Raw genomic sequence first — 17,340 nt, 5'->3', positions numbered from 1 at the left:
GGAAGGGGTAAATGTGGAACCAAAAAGTTAACTACTTAATTTAAATAGATTATTATATATATATATTGTTTAATTCAGGAACAAAACAGCTGGCTCTCCAGAAAATTCGGATGAGAACGAGGTTAAGGAAGTCACTGTTATGGAAACACCAGCAAAGTAAGATTTTTTTAAAATTGTTTTTACTACTTTATCCTGGCGACAGTGTTGTAAATGATTTTTCTGTAAAGACAAATTCAACGTGTTCCTTTATTTATTAAAAGCAAGTACTAGCAAGTACGCCTCTAGCTGGGTAAGGTGGAAGGGGTAAATGTGGAACCAAAAAGTTAACTACTTAATTTAAATAGATTATTATATATATATTGTTTAATTCAGGAACAAAACAGCTGGCTCTCCAGAAAATTCGGATGAGAACGAGGTTAAGGAAGTCACTGTTATGGAAACACCAGCAAAGTAAGATTTCTTTAAAATTGTTTTTACTACTTTATCCTGGCGACAGTGTTGTAAATGATTTTTCTGTAAAGACAAATTCAACGTGTTCCTTTATTTATTAAAAGCAAGTACTAGCAAGTACGCCTCTAGCTGGGTAAGGTGGAAGGGGTAAATGTGGAACCAAAAAGTTAACTACTTAATTTAAATAGATTATTATATATATATTGTTTAATTCAGGAACAAAACAGCTGGCTCTCCAGAAAATTCGGATGAGAACGAGGTTAAGGAAATCACTGTTATGGAAACACCAGCAAAGTAAGATTTTTTTAAAATTGTTTTTACTACTTTATCCTGGCGACTGTGTTGTAAATGATTTTTCTGTACGCTAAACCCTCTAATATGAAGTATATCCTTAAAGTTTCTTTTGCCACTCCCTTCCCTTGCCGGTACCTATGAGAAGAACCCGATCGGTTCAGCGGTTAGCAAGATCCTTCGCTACATACAAACAAAAATCGTTTTACTTTGTAGTATAGATTGTTTAATTTCAGGATGGAAAACAAACCGGATTTTGATATAATTTATGAGAACATAAAGAATCCAGGACCAAAAAGCCCAGGTATAGTACAATATTTATACTAGCGACTGTGCCCAAAGCATATACTGAAACATTTCTGTACTAGGCACTAAGAAAATGCCGTAATACATTGTATTATTACACTAGGTTAGGTTAGGTTAGGTTAGGTTAGGTTAGGTTAGGTTAGGTTAGGTTAGGTTAGGTTAGGTTAGGCTAGGCTAGGCTAGGCTAGGTTAGGCTAAAACTAGAAATATTACTCTTTCTATTAATACACTAGGTTAGGTTAGGTTAGGCTAGAAAAAAAAACTATTGTAAAATTGAACTATTTTTTTGTACAAAAAAATAATTTTAAAAAATATTTTAATTTCAGTGTATCGAGTGTCAGATGATGAGCAGGAGATGTTTGAACCACCCCCTCCTACAATCCCGCCAGCATCAAAACTGAGTAGGCGCAAAAGAACTGCAACACCGGGGAAAATCAAGACCTGCGCCCATGGACGCAGTCCCCGAAGCGAGCTGCCAACGAACACAAGACTCATCGAATGCACCTATTTGTGTGCAGACTGCCGCGTCTTCTTTCACAAGAGGCAAAAGGAAAGAAAAGAAGGACAAAAGTAAGCTGATGTATAATAGTCCTTCCAGTCAGATCATATATAAACTATTTGTGATAAAAAAGTGATATATATCAAGATATCTTGAGTCAAAAATATGTTTAACCACCTTTAATTTGTACGTACATTAATCTATATGACAGTTTTGACAGTTTTGTTCTGACGATGAGAATATTCATATAATATTATATTTGAAACCGCTATTCCTATATAGCAAATTTTTGAAAATTTTATAATGGAAAGTAACTTCGTAATATATTTTTCTTGTGTATAAAAATGTTCTAGTATAAAGTACAATTAGAATCCAGATCTCAGCTTAAAACCTATGTATATTTGTGTTAATTTCTCAGCTTAAACCGATTAAACATGCAGTTATAGTATCTGAATAAAACTATGTAATATTTGGTCATTTAAACCACGTCTAGAATTAGACTAATTAGGAAAATTTCTGTGAATATATACCTATATAGTAGCGCGCTATCGTACCTATGTAAATCATTATGTAAAAAAATATGTTTAAGTGTTTCAATCAATAAAGATAAAAATGAAAACAATTTTTTTTTTATTTTTGCGATTTGTGTACAAGCGATGTTTTTCTATAATTAAGGTCGTTTTTTACCACTTTCTCGTGATTTTTACCACCCGTTTTTACCACAATTTTTGGTAAATTTTTACCATATTTACCCTATTTCTGGTAAAATTTTACCAATTTAGGGCAAAAATATTACCAGGTGTTGAACAGTTTTACCACTTTTTCGGTAAAATCTTACAGAAATTTGCGGTAAATTTTACCAAAAAAGTGGTAAAAATTGGTCAAAATCTGGTATAAATTTGCGTCCTAAAATGGTAATATTTTACCGGAAATCTGGTAAAATTTTACCGATAATTGTGGTAAAAATCGATGGTAAAAAGCGTCTCGCTATACCACAAAAAGTGTTTTTACCACGGTTACGGTAAAATTTTACCACCTTTTAAATCGTATAGGCTGGTAAAATTTTACCATAAAAGTGGTAAAAACTAGGTTTTTTTATGGTATTAATTCCGTCCTGGGATATAATATACGTGGATTGAAGACATGGAAATTTTGCCATCAATTAAGGTTGCTGAAATACTCCTCGTTTATTGGTCACTTCGTTCCTCCAGTAGGAGGGTAGGAGATGAAGTAAAATAGGTGAATGAGGGGGTATAGTTGTAATAGATAGCAATACCAATAGTTGTAATACCAATTTTTTTTTTACAGTATTCGAAAATCTGGTGTAATATCCATGTACATTCATATATCGCTTGACATAGATTGATAATTTTCATTAAAACACAAAATACTTACAAATGTTAATCGCTACACCAGAAACCTTTAAAAAATGGATTTATTTAAACTATTTTTAAAAATATCCTAAATTTCATATCTAACGGCCTTATTTTTGTTATAGTTGAAGCCTTTATTTTAAAACTTTTTCCATTAACTTTTATGTGTAAAATGAATGCATATTACTTTCAATATGCTTTTCCTCTCCCTCCATGAAAATAATTTAATAATCAAACAGATTAAAGAAGAAAAAAATATACTAAATTAGATTACCTACGTACGGATAACAAAAGTTTTTATCAATACTTTATATCAATTATATAAAATATAAATGGTTTTTATCTTGTGTAAACTTCTTCAAAATAGATGGGTACCGTGTATTGTGCTTTATAAAGAAGGATCTTGTATGAATTTTGCTGGTTTTTGGCTATATTCAAACTTTATGTAAGTATGCAATGCTTAAATCTTTCCTATCATTTTTAAAATTAAAACATGGCTATAGAATTGACGGCGTTATCCTCTTAGAAATTTGTTTTTCAATTTTGAAAATTTGAGCTCCCCCCCCCCCCTCCCGACAACGACGAACAACTATTTTAGATTAGGTTAGGTTTTAGGCTAGGGGGCCGAGCGCTGCGGCTAGGCAGGCAAGGGGGCCGAGCGCTGCGGCTAGGCAGGCTAGGGGGCCGAGCGCTGCGGCTAGGCAGGCTAGGGAGCCGAGCGCTGACAAAGTAAGAGAGAACTTAATATTGAGAGAAATTGTCACAAAAACAAATTCAATTATTACATATATATTTCAAAAGTCTCATTTATCTGTAGAATTTTCAAAATAAATTCAAAATATCTCTATGGACCCGGGGAATCATCACAAATAATGAAAAATAAATCCACTGTTTTCCTGTCCAAGTTTGAGGTTAGAATCCCAGAAGTGGACCTCCTCGGGTTTACCAACATCTGTAGCTGGTACACTCTCAACAAAACAAAAACGATTATATACAATTTAAGGTTTTTCTTTATTAATGAATACATTTTTGATTTCTTAATTAATATAAACCTTTCCAGGACATGTGAGAAACTTCACTGTAAAGAAGAACTTTATAGGTCCAGCGGTTAGAGAGATCCGTCTGTACAGACAGTTACTTTTTACTTTTAAAAAAGTTCTTGAAATATTCCACCTTGCTAGCATTAGACAAATCATGGTAGAATAAATTTATGATTTCAAAAATAATAGTTGTTGGAGTTGGACTGAAAAGCACACCTACTCCATAAATTCTTAACCCTTGACGGTTTTTTTTCATTTTCTTGCATAAAATATAGAGGGCTAAAACTGAGTGGCTTTTTAAATATAAGAAAATTATAGCATTTTAAAAATTTTAAGTAAAAAAGAACCTAAAATCAAAGGTTGTTAAATAAAAGGGTGAAGGAAGGGAAATTTGACTTTGAATCAATTATAGTCTCTATCAAACGGGGGACATGCACATTTTTTTAGCCCTCTAGCTCTAATAAGAGCTGAGATAGGGTGGGGGGGGGGGCTTGAATGCCCCCCCCCCCCCTTCAGCCGATTTATTTGCGGAAAGGGGTCCGAATATTAAGGGTTAAACTTAAAACTTACCTCCTCCTCCTTTTCAGGTATGCCAGGGCGTCCAGAGAAACCCACGGCACGGCCCAGGATTTCATTCTCATAGTCTTGCACTACAAAAAGTGTTAAGTAAATAAATATGTTGCTAAATAAATAATATTTTGTTCATAATGATTTTAATAACATTGGAAAATAACAAAAAGTAAAATCTATTTTTTTTAACCATTAATAATATGATTATAAGAGTTTGGTGAATAAGCATGGGATATGCAGTCATTTAACGTTACTTCCTTTGACAAAATTACGTACGGTTAAATGTTTTCAAGATGTAGTGTAGATTCTTCCTTTGGTACTTTATATCAATACACTAAGTACATATCTAGTACATACTATAGAACTATAATTACTTACCTATCTGTGCTAGATCTAGTACACCCGCCTGTATGTACCCTGTAGTACATATCAGTACACTAAGTACATATTTAGTACACACTATAGAACTATAATTACTTACCTATCTGTGCTAGATCTAGTACACCCGCCTTTATGTACCCTGTAGGACATATGATTACAATAAGTACATATTTAGTACACACTATAGAACTATAATTACTTACATATCTGTGCTAAATCTAGTAGACCCGCCTGTATGTACACAGTTGTACATATCAGTACACTAAGTACATATTTAGTACACACTATAGAACTATAATTACTTACCTATCTGTGCTAGATCTAGTACACCCGCCTGTATGTACCCTGTAGTACATATCAGTACTGTAAATACACATTTACAGTACATCTAAACAAAGAGAGTATTATTTAGACATTTTGGAAAATATGATTTTATTTCATTTTGTGTTTTATATTATCATGTTTTTTGACTTGCGGGGAAGGATTAACTATTCTTTTTGACCTATACCTTCTTCTGGAGAATTTTAATAAAAAAGTAATTTAATGTAACTCAAATGTGTATTTTGGAGGTATTCAAATCTTTTAATGGATGTTTCTTCTATCAAAATTTTTACTTCATAAAGTGGAAAGTTTTTTTTGGTATTTTGCCTTTTAACAAAATCGTTCTTGATTATGTTTCTTGATATAAGCGTAGCATTTGAATAAATCTTTAAAATATCCCTGAGAGGTCTTTTAGGAAATCTTTCCTCAGAAACAAAGTGGTTTAAAAAGTTCACATAAGAATAAGATCCTAACAACTGCTTAATTACCTAATTTTATCCTTTAAAGACATCTTTTAAAAGATTCAATAAATAACAAGGTAAATAAAAACAGTTGGCCATAACTATGAAATTTTTTTTCTGTCATAAGTTTGGCAACGAATCATTATAAGTTTACTTAAATTGTCATTTTCAGTATTGTTATTCATAAGGTTTTTAAAATTTATGAGTTTTTACGGCTTTTTGAAAAAAGACAGTAATCTTCTTTTCATTTTAGAAAATGCCAAAGTTTTCATAAAAACCAATCCAATTGATTGATTGTCATTAATATTTTCTTATAATTTAAAGGTTTCTTTAATAAACAAAAATTTCGTTCACATAATTTTTCAAACAGCCTTTTATTTAGAAAAACAAAAGCTTAATAATTGCTTTAGACCAGTAAGAAAATTCACTATAAAACAAGACTTTTGATTTAAAAACTTATATTATTCAAGATATAAATATTTTAACCATATTAAAACCAAAACATATGTTTTTTGTCACATTAAAAACGCTAACTTTTTCATTTAACTAAAACTAACTTTACCACATACACATGTCACTAAATAATTTTTAAAACCTTATTTTTATCATTTTGGAACAAACCAAAGAATTTTAATAATAATATATTGAATTTATTATAACTTTTTTTTGTAAAAATGAAAAAATGAATCACCTGTGTTTAGAGTAGATTTATGAATAAAGCCTAGAAAATAGGGTTACCAACCAATCTATGGTTCAGGTTGCCAAATTTTTTATATTTTATTATTACATTAATCTAGGATTGTATTTATTATAACATTATAATTTCTTCGATATTTTGTCAGTTATAACCACTTTGATTTAATAACAAATCCTATTTTATAAAGTAGTACAGTTTTTTTGTCTGTTGTTTAAGATTTCAATATTTTCTGATTACCGATTGAGTTCTCCATTTTACCCTATTAGGCAAATTTAATTATGTTCCTGGATTAATTCAGGCTATTTATCTTAATAAAGGATTTAGCGAGTATGCTCATGGAGGTTTGTTTCAAGGGACGATTTCTCCAAAACAGTCATTTTCCTTTCCGGGACCTATAAGAAGCTTCAATGTAAAGGAGAATCATATCGATTCAGGGGTTAGCGAGATCTATTGGTACAGACATAAAGACTTATAGACATCCTTTTACTTTTATGTAAGGATGATTACTATGAACAAATTTGGTCTTGATAATTTCTATTTGGTAACGTCCTCTTGGAGGCTGAATATCAAATATACCGGAGGCCTTAACAGATAAGAGAGGGGAGAGAGAGAGAGAGAGAGAGAGAGAGAGAGAGAGAGAGAGAGAGAGAGAGAGAGAGAGAGAGAGAGAGAGAGAGAAAGAGAGAGAGAGAGTTTGTGTGTGAGAGAGAGAAAATGAGAGTAAAATAAAATACAGAAAGAGAAAAGCAACATACATTTAAGAGATATTTGGAACATAACAAAAACAGTTTTGTCCATGAGTAGCGCAGTAATGTTGGATAACAAGGACGTCCAAGCCTTTTTTGTGGGGGTGGGGGAACTTCTTTTGGGGCCTTGATGCCAGATGATCATAGAGAAAAAAATAAAAGAGAGGAATCAAAGCAACTAGAAGACGAAAATAGGCAGTGGGCCCAGGGGCCTTATTAGCGCTGTTGCCGCGCTAAATTTTATTGCTATTCCACCACTTTTCAAATGGAAGGATTACAAAATTAATATGTAAAGTTTTGATAATTAGAATATAATATTTAAATTAAAAATGAAAATAAAATTTTGTTATTAAATATAAAAAATACTAAAATAACAACATCTAAAAAAATATTTTTTTTTTACTTTTTACTTTTAGATATTGTCGTTTTAATGTTTTAATTAAAAATTAAAAAGAATTTATTTTTATTTAAAAAAATTGGTGCATGAAAGATGAATCCTTTCATTTCTAAAAAGGGGGAAATTTTTTTCATAATAAACATTCAGCTGATTCCGACCACCCATGGCTGTTTTTATCCCTTTTCTTTTTATTTACATTATTATTTATGATTGACATACAAAAAGCCCTGGGCGGCTTTTGATTTTCGTCTGCTAAATCATCTTTAAAAGTTTAGGGATGGGGAAGTAGTATTTTACCATGGAAAGGGGGTGAGTATTCATCCTCTTATCCTTTTTCCTTATGCAGATGGTAAAATTTGTATGAGAGAGGGTGTAAAATCTAATAAATTTACAAAATTTTATAGGGAGCCACGGCACCCCTTGAATTCGTTTTAAAAGAGTGATTACTTATTTACCCCTCCCCCCCTTTAATTAGAATGAGAGTTTTAAGGAGATACGGAAAGTGTCATGTGTGACGTCATAAAATACTCTAAACCCATCTCGTTTTTACAGGTTTCCTTTCCCACTTCTCCTTTCATCCTTTCTTTTTAGACGTATTTTTATGACGTCACATTCGACACTTTCCTTATCTCCGAGTTTGAAAGTGTATGTATGTAACTTGTGAATATGTATTTACCTAATCATTTGGGAGGCATTTTCAATAAATCAAAGAATATGTCAATTTAATTGGTTTACTTTTAAGTAACTTATGTTTTAAATTTCTTAAAATCCGTCAATGAGCAAGTTTTGAGGTAGGTTAGGAGTACATACGGAAATGCCCTAGTTATAGATTAGATTTGCTATTGAATATTCTTTATGTACGATGTACATATTATATTTCATTAAGACGTATATTCTTTTTCATTCATAAATAAGAATGGATGTAAATTACATGGATATTGTAAGAAATTCTTGCATACCCTAATAAAATGTTTCTCCCAGTTGGCTAATATAACGATATGGGGGGTATCTCCCCCTTAAGACTTTACCCCATACCTTCCCCTGACCAATATTTGAGGACTATATTAGCACCTAAATTAACGACAAAAAAAACACCACATATTCTACATCCATTTAAAAATAAACAAGGATGACAAGATCAATAAAAGCAAAGCTCAACAAATCAGACAGAAACGAACAGTGACAAATACAAAGAAACTATGCATGGAGATCTAACAGATCTATAGTATAGATGTATAAACTGACAACTACCTCCTTTCCTTTTCAAAGACCTCTTTTGTCTGCTTTTAAAATATATTCTGCTATTTGAATGTGTTAATTTAAGCGACACCATTGGTTAATAACCCAATAAAAAGGTTGCACAAGGCGGTTGCGATGGGGAGATACAGTTATTCAACCCTTTCTCCCTCTAGTGTTTTACTCTAATCATGCAGTATTCAGCTTAATATGAACATACTTACATTTTAACATGACTAACCCTACGGGGCCTACACCTTTAGTCTCTTAACCCTGTGGGGCTACCCATATAACTTAGCCTAACCTAACCTAAGTTAAGCATAGGAAAAACTACTCCCTCCCTTGTTTTTGATTTATTTCAAAATAAGGGGGGCGTTGAGTGAAAGCACCAGACATTCTTTTTAGATCATGAAAATCATTATATAATAAAACTTTGGGTATAGTCCCTTTCGTGGCAACGCACCTTAAGCCTTTTCTCCTATTTCTAGCCCCTGCGGGGGGCTCTAACCCTGCGGGGCCAATTGCCTAACCCTATGGGGCAATCACCTAACCCAATAATTCCTAACCTAACCTAAAATAACCTATAAAAAGCCATTTTAAAAATAAGTCGAATCGCCCTAAGGGGCGTTGAAACAAAAGGGACTATTCCCAACTTTTAGACAAAGGTCATACAATAAATGGCTTGGTTGTCTCTGGTCGTTAGAGTTTAAATCAGGACTTATGAAGTCATTTACGATATCAGTAGGATAAAATATTTGATCACCTACAATGAATTAACCTTTTAAATTATAAGTAAATATCCTAGAATTTTTTTTTTTAAATTTAAACAACTTTATTTATTAAAATGCATAAGGTTTCATTTAACGAAAAAAAATACAAAAATAAAGAGAACAGTATATCATATTTTTTATGGACATTTTTAAAGCAGATTTTAAAATTTTTAGCTTTAATTTTTATTTTACTATCCACGAAAAACAGTGAAAATACTATGAACATGCTTTTTTATATTAGTTTTTATTTATTGCACCATATTATGAATAGTTTTTGCCCGGGCCTTGGGGCCCAACAAAACTGGTATTAACAATACAATTTACTAAATATACGCGGAAACCTGTCTATAATAAGATGTGATAAACTTTTCAAGTAAAAATATTCTTCAGGGTTAATTCAAAACTGGAATTAACCCTTAAAATTTTCATCCACGGAAAACTGTCTATAATACGATGTGATAAATAACTTTTCAAGTATCAATATAGTCCCCAAAATTATTTCTAGTTTAATTATTACTAAATTATTGAAAGCGTCCACAAATAAGGATGATAGTGATTCACATTCTTATCTCTATAGAGGCGCAGCCACAATATAATCCACCTTGCCTGTAAGTTTGCTAATTAGACTGGGGCTGCTTGCTGTTAATAACACGGTAATACTAGGTCTAACTGCTTTTCTATAAAAGTAACAAGATGTTTGTCTGTGTGTCTGTCTATACCGAAGGATCTTGATAACTGCTTAACTAATAATATGTTTTTCTTTAACAGTGTATACTTGGAAGGTTTATAATGGAAACAGTAAAAGTGTCGAACTATGACGTCAGAAAAAATTAACAATTAACCAATAAGAAGCAAGTATTCACTGCGGTAAAATATATAGCGGCCTCTCATTGGTTAATTGTAAATTTTTTCTGACGTCATAGTTCGACACTTTTACTGTTTTCGTTTATAATTATTTTGGTGAGGGTACCCATAGACAAAAATATTACATAATTTTTCTCAACGTTAATACCAAGATAACCACAGAACCGATTGAGTTTTTAATTTTAAGGAAGCCTTACCTAAGTCCTATAATGTCTTTTTACTATTTTATTTGTAAATTTATGTATTAAGGATGGTTATAGACCATTATTCTGCATTAGCAGAAATACTTTTGCTGAACAATTTGTAGTTGCAAATCAACATGAAACAATAAGAAATTTACAGGCTGCTAGCGGCCAAACGCTCTTCGCAGACTGAGTCTTGACTATTTTTTAATTGAATGGCTGCTACGATAATAATTTTTTTATTCTTGTTTCTACTTAATAGAATTTATTACTGTAATAAAATTTATCAGTTTTCCAGTGAGCATATAATGTAGAGATATATAAAAATGTTATTCATATTCATTTTTTATGTTTTTACAACTTTCATTCAATGCACAACTTCTCTTAAATGTATAGGTAATATAGTTCTTTTTTTTAAATAGCGGAACTACTTCACAAGTTTTCTTTATGTGTTGGTAAGTCGGTAGATTGTACTTTAGACTTGATTTGGACTACTTCATAATACACAGTACACCCACACCCACACCCACCCACACACACACACACAAAGAAGTAATTGGATGTAAAAAAAAGGGAGTAGTTGTCTATAAATTGCTATTTAAAATTCGACCCTATCGGTTTGTTGGTTAGTCTGTCAATAATGCCAGTTTTTTCTTACAAATCTTGATGGAAAATTAAATAAAACAGTTGCAAGATCTTTTTCTACGTCAGCATCTGTATAATAAGGGTATATCTGTACGAGTTCTTATCCTACTAAACGACTAAAGCATAGACTTAAGCTTATCTAAAATGAAAATAACTCCAATATTGTCGATAAATTTTATAATAAACAAGACATAAAACAGCCTTAACACGCCAATGGAAAGAAACAAAATAGATATGAATATACATGAAGTGAGTTGTGAGTGTTTTACACATATTATTATTTGCAATATTTGTGCTTTTATATTATATCTTAGAGAAAAGGCACACACAAAAAGGGGACATTTTTTGTTTTTATTAATCAGCCTCCAATTTCAATTTGCTTCTAAATGTAAACTTTCAAAATAAAATGAGAGGGAATTATTGAATATTGACAAATTGAGCAATTAAGAAAATAACAGGGGTTACTGACATGAGAACTAACATATTTTAATAGCTTTGTCTACCCAAGAGCACTCTAATATATATACTCTAATAGCGTCACCTGTGTAACGCATTACAGACAGACAGTTTGAGGGATCCTCAGATTTATAGATGACGCTTTGAGTATAAAAAATCTCAATTTCTTTGGACAACAATTTCTAATTCTTCTATGAAAAAAAATTTACTTGAAAATGTTTGTTTAGCATGTTCTACAGAAGACCCCGGGTGTCTCAATAATCCAGCAAATCAAACTAGAATAATTGTAAGTATAACAAGGATGACAACACCCAAATGTAGCGAAGCACAAAAATTCATGAAAGGACAAACCGACAAAATGATTTATAGAGGCTATGTTCAGTTGATAAATGTTAAATAATTCATAGAAATCACGAAACCTTTCTGAGATATTAATAAAAAAAATATTTTTAATGTCTTTTATGCATGACCGACAGACAGACGGACAAAGTAAATTATTCACTTGATGCTAACAGATACAGGGATTCTTCACCAAAATTTCACCCGTCTATCTTCAAAAGCAGCCGAGAAAATCGCAGGCGGATATTTCGAATAATTTTTGACATAATTGTAACTTTATGTAGGCGGAGAAGTTTTGTTCTGTGGATGAAAATCGCTGTTTTGCCAGCTATATCAAAACCAAATCTGGAGTAGTCACGTTGTCAAGTAAGGTTTATACCTGGATTAACTCTGGAAAACAATCATTGATTGATATATCGGATACCCAGATCAACAAAAATATCTAAAATTTTCTAGAAAAAATTGTCCTAAATCAAAGCAGTTTATCAAATTTTTGGAGATTTTAATGAAGCTTTACAAAGTTTCTAAAAAAATCAGCCATGTGACGTCATAAAAATGAGTAATGATAGTAGATGTTGGAAAGAAAACCGTTAAAAAAGAGATGGATAATCCATCATTTTTATGACGTCACATGTCTGTTTTTTTTAGACACTTTGTAAATCTTCATTTTAGTATACTTTTGGAAGATTTTTTTGCAAAAATAATTTATTGATTTTGCTTCCCTATGCCGATTCAGCGATTCTTGCTTTTATAAGAACAAACCCCAGGGTTCGGCATCCGCGCATAAGCTACCACCTGACGTTTGATAACTTAACTTATGATTATGATGATCAAATTCAGTTTAAAATTACAAAAGTTTATCCACCCAATGGGCTTTAATTGGACGCTTTTGCTTGGTTTAACACAGCTATCCTTAACAGTTTAGCGGATTAAAAAAACACACTCCAAGCGGTCAATGTATCCTAAAAAAAGACATACTTGCTTAATCAAACCTGGTTTTACCTAAATTGTACCTGCTCCTCCTTCGGTTTTATGGGCTCCTAAAGATTTTAACCAAAAATACCCTGTTATGTGACTTAAAAACAGTATTTAGCATTAAATTCTTATGATGTTTAAACATTTTATAAAAGAGCAAAGCCTCTCTTGAAGACCCATTTTTATTAAAACAAAAAAAATTGAGAAGGCCCTTACGGGCTTACAACAAGTATGATAAAAAAAGAACAGTATGAGTATAGTGTAATTGAAATACATAGTATTAGTTACATAATTGAAATCTTTAAAATCCGTCAAAAAACTCATGAATATTTGATACTTAAGTGACATAATCTGGAATCTAAAGGGTTTAGTAATTGAAATGTTTGGACACTCAACAACCAATTAAAATTTAATAAAAGTCCCCAAAGTTTTTGAGCCAACGAATGAGGAAAAGTTATCATAAAACTTTGGATACTAGTATAATAAACAGCCTAATGTCCCCTCTCTAGATAATTGAATATTATATAAACATTTAAGGGAATTGTTGTTCATGGACTGAATATTCAGTAGATTGCCCGTCAAATAGACCTTTTCATGAGGTAAACAAAATTTTTATATGATTAGGATAGGTCCCACCGTCCATTTAAAACATGCATTTTTTCTTTTCTTTTTTGACATAAATTTTTCATGTTATATAATTATCCTATTCACCTGATTGATAGGACAACATAGTATAATGTTGTAATCGAGGCTTCCCAATAAATAAGTCCTAAAAATTTAAGTATATCCTTAAACAGTATTTAAGCAGTTTTGCAACAAAATTACATAAAATTTTGTTTAACTTATATATTTGTATTCTGATTATTCAGTTATGACACTCTACGAGTGTTAATGTTCGTTTGTCCTAACATTTCAGAGCTTTACTTTTATGGATATTGTCATCCTTTTTTGGATACATACATCATTGTTTTGTTCTTAAATTGATAAAAATTATCCTTTCAAAAGGACACTCTACAATTTTTAATAATTTATGATATAAAAGGTTTCAAATGATAAGGAGTAGTGTATGCTTTCATAAAAAGTATCTTGTTGATCACTGATACCCAACCAAAAAAATTCTAGAATCTCCCCTCCTCAATAAATTGAATACTGAGAAAGGATGTATTTAATTTGTTTGTTTTTTACTTTAGGTCAGATTTGGTTAGGTTATATTGGGTACTGTGTAGCCCCACATGTTTAGGCCCCCCCCCCCCTGCAAGGGTTTGACTTAAAACTTACCTTTCTATTTATTAAAAAAAGGAAGGTAGTTGGGTCTTCAGTGCTCAACAGCCACTCTGTGTGAAAGCGCCAATGTTTCTCAGATATCAATACAATTATTTGTTGAATGCCCTTCATGAAAGTGACATCTTCTATTTATTATAGAAATTTGGTGAATATGAGATATGGAGAAAATATTGTGAAGAGGATAACTGTAATACCATGGACCCCAGGTATATATAGAGAGAACCAAATAGAGAGCAGCTTTAAAGATAACTATAATACCATGGATTCCAGGTAGAGAGAGAACCAAATAGAAAGCAGGATTATAGATAACTATAATACCATCGACCCCATGTAGAGAGAGAGAGAGAAAGAACCAAATAGAGAGCAGTTTTATAGATAACTATAATACCATGGACCCGATGTAGAGTGAGAGAGAACCAAATAGAGAGCAGGTTTATAGATAACTATAATACCATGGACCCCATGTAGAGAGAGAGAGAGAAAGAACCAAATAGAGAGCAGTTTTATAGATAACTATAATACCATGGACCCGATGTACCAAATAAAGAGCAGCTTAATAGATAACTATAATACCATGGATCCCAGGTAGAGAGAGAGAGAGAGAGAAAGAGAACCAAATAGAGAGCAGCTTTATAGATAACTATAATACCATGGATCCCAGGTAGAGAGAGAGAGAACCAAATAGAGAGCAGATTTATAGATATCTATAATACCATTGACCCCATGTAGAGAGAGAGAGAGAGAAAGAACCAAATAGAGAGCAGTTTTATAGATAACTATAATACCATGGACCCGATGTAGAGTGAGAGAGAACCAAATAGAGAGCAGGTTTATAGATAACTATAATACCATGGACCCCATGTAGAGAGAGAGAGAACCAAATAGAGAGCAGGTTTATAGATAACTATAATACCATGGACCCAAGGTAGAGAGAGAGAGAGAACCAAACAGAGAGCAGCTTTATTGATAACTATAATACCATGGACCCCAGATAGAGAGTGAGAACCAAATAGAGATCATCTTTATGGATAAATATAATACCATTAGGACTTTCAGACAAAGGACATGCACAAAACTAATTATAATCCTTGTTTAATTTTCAGAGATATAAGTGATGAAGGAGGCGACTATATAATTGTTCCGGGACGTTCGGCTGCTCAACACACCTTCCAGAAAGGTATGTTGGACTAAAAATTTCATTTCTTTTCAAAGCTTTTCTACCTGTCAGAAACTGTTAGAAAAGTTTTAAACATGTCATGATGATCCTGTTAAATCAAGGGACACTTTACGGTAATGAGGGTCAGTTTAACCTACACTTTTAGTTTCATTTCAAAAAACAAATATTTTTGGGGGGTTGGGAAATTTTTTTTGAGGAGATTTCAAATTCGTACCTACAATTACAATGTACAATTACATATTTATAACCACTAACATTGCAATTGGTACAAATAGATATTTACGTACCAATGTGTTAAATGATTGTCTAATAAAAAAAATTATATTGATATTGCTATGCTTATGGTGGACATATCCTTGTTTGTTTTAGGTACAATCTTGACAGTGATGGTCTTGATAGAAGTTTTAAGAAAAATTATATTGTGAAATAATTATCATCAATAGAAATATTTTTATTTCATTATTTGTGTATTTTTATGTCTTTTTATAAAAATTGTGGCTCTGCAACACCAACTGCTTAATTTAATATAGGTTCAATATTAATTAACAAGATGGGCACAGCCAGGCCCTCGCCATGTCTGACAGAAAAAGAATGTCAATAATATCTGAAATTCAGTTTGGTAAAATGAAAGGGAACATTTGTTTTGTCAAAGGCTTTAAATATATCATAACTAACTAAATATGAATTTATATTATTAAGATAACTATAAGAATTACTTGGAATTAAATCTGATGCACAAAATAAATTTTTTTCATTTTCTTTATTGCATAACTGATGTGATTTTAAACAGTATCCAGTATACTACCAATCTTAGTTGTAAGAATATTAGATAGGAACTTGTAATCACAATTTATAACGTTAAATACTGTTATTCTGTTACACTGGGGACACATATAACTTTAGAAACAAGTTTATTAACACCTTGCCTAAAGCTTTTGATAAACCGACCACTATGTAAAAGAATAATATTTTTAGTGGCACCATAAAATTAATAACTAATGCCATCTAAACTCAGACTTCTATTCTTGCTACAAGAGCCTAAGGCCTCAAAATATTCCTCTAAAGTTATATCCTCTTCCAGGCTAGAAGCCTTGGCAGGATCTCTGTATAATCTGGTTGGCTTGAGTCCACAGGAGGCCTGCCAATTTGACAAGATCTGTGTATTGACCATTAAATAATGGGCCAACAAGTAGTGAACTTCCAGCTTTATAAGCAGTTTCAATTATTCATTAAAGAGAAATAAACTTTTAAAAAACGTAATTATGCCCTGTAAAAAAAAACAATTATATAAAATGCTTAATATATTTGGAAAACCTGTTATGGGACCTTTTTGTTTAGAATATTTAGAAATGATTATTTCAATAAATTATGCCCTAAAAACCGGTTTTTCCAAAGGCCTTATTTTTTTAAGATTAATGGATTTGAAGGTTGTGCAAAAATCGTGCATATTCGAATTGCGCGGTTTCTATTAATAGTAGAAAAAAGTTGTGCATACTGTTAGAATCGTCATAAACTCTATTTTTTTTAAATATAAGTTCCATGTTTTAGCTATTTGTAGTTAAGGAGCTACGTTGAAAAATGTGACAATAAGGTTGAAAAGTTTTAAGTAAGTTGAACATTTTACCATGTAACTCTAAACTATAAGTAAAACGTTTTTTATATCCATGGTCCCATCCCTGGATTTTCAGTTGAGATAAAATGTGGAAGAATGAATAAAAAATTGTAACATTGGATAACACGGATAAAAGAGTAATGGTTAATTTAGGGGTTGCCATTGTGTTAAAAATAAGTAACAGGTTGTCTTTAAGGTATTTTTAACCTAAATAATATCATATAATTATAGCTATGAACACTTTAAATATTTTCTATATGTAATTTGC

The 17,340-nt window shown here is 31.7% G+C and overlaps 3 protein-coding genes across 3 annotated transcripts in view; 2 read left to right on the top strand and 1 right to left on the bottom strand.

The window, feature by feature from the left end:
- The window catches only part of LOC145304121 (peptidyl-alpha-hydroxyglycine alpha-amidating lyase 2-like), a 39,146-nt gene extending 32,707 nt beyond the window's left edge, over window positions 1-6,439 (bottom strand). The window contains exons 1-5 of the mRNA XM_080145877.1: window positions 6,384-6,439; window positions 5,217-5,298; window positions 4,530-4,609; window positions 3,818-3,887; window positions 2,942-2,968 (exon numbers count right to left, since the gene is read on the bottom strand). Of these exons, the coding sequence (XP_080002003.1) occupies window positions 2,942-2,968; window positions 3,818-3,887; window positions 4,530-4,609; window positions 5,217-5,298 (259 nt within the window). The 5' untranslated portion in view covers window positions 6,384-6,439. The remainder of the gene's footprint in view (window positions 1-2,941; window positions 2,969-3,817; window positions 3,888-4,529; window positions 4,610-5,216; window positions 5,299-6,383) is intronic.
- On the top strand, window positions 488-1,974 carry LOC145304157 (uncharacterized). The gene is made up of 2 exons (XM_080145924.1): window positions 488-1,045; window positions 1,374-1,974. Exons 1-2 carry the CDS (start codon window positions 979-981, stop codon window positions 1,619-1,621), a joined length of 315 nt encoding a protein of 104 aa, XP_080002050.1. The 5' UTR covers window positions 488-978; the 3' UTR covers window positions 1,622-1,974.
- A 4,418-nt stretch (window positions 6,440-10,857) lies between the features above and the next one.
- LOC145304503 (uncharacterized) lies at window positions 10,858-15,919 on the top strand. Its single transcript, XM_080146387.1, has 7 exons — window positions 10,858-10,980; window positions 11,913-11,971; window positions 12,309-12,390; window positions 13,537-13,598; window positions 14,422-14,489; window positions 15,387-15,460; window positions 15,830-15,919. The coding sequence occupies exons 1-7, from the start codon at window positions 10,911-10,913 to the stop codon at window positions 15,883-15,885; spliced, it is 471 nt and encodes a 156-aa protein (XP_080002513.1). The 5' UTR covers window positions 10,858-10,910; the 3' UTR covers window positions 15,886-15,919.
- Window positions 15,920-17,340: the final 1,421 nt, after the last annotated feature.

Source organism: Acartia tonsa, chromosome 13 (genome assembly GCF_053477335.1).
Source record: "Acartia tonsa isolate MP-2025a chromosome 13, ASM5347733v1, whole genome shotgun sequence".
Taxonomy (NCBI): domain Eukaryota; kingdom Metazoa; phylum Arthropoda; class Copepoda; order Calanoida; family Acartiidae; genus Acartia; species Acartia tonsa.
Note: the sequence above shows the minus strand (reverse complement) of the source record. Positions and strands in the feature narration are given on the sequence as shown.

Excerpts from the sequence above, each read along its gene's own strand:
- LOC145304157 (XM_080145924.1), top strand. The coding sequence starts at position 979 with ATGGAAAACAAACCGGATTTTGATATAATTTATGAGAACATAAAGAAT. Across the intron at positions 1,046-1,373 it reads TCCAGGACCAAAAAGCCCAG|TGTATCGAGTGTCAGATGAT; the intron begins GTATAGTACAAT and ends TTTTAATTTCAG.
- LOC145304503 (XM_080146387.1), top strand. The coding sequence starts at position 10,911 with ATGTTATTCATATTCATTTTTTATGTTTTTACAACTTTCATTCAATGC. Across the intron at positions 10,981-11,912 it reads AACTTCTCTTAAATGTATAG|CATGTTCTACAGAAGACCCC; the intron begins GTAATATAGTTC and ends ATGTTTGTTTAG. Across the intron at positions 12,391-13,536 it reads TGGAGTAGTCACGTTGTCAA|GGAATTGTTGTTCATGGACT; the intron begins GTAAGGTTTATA and ends TAAACATTTAAG.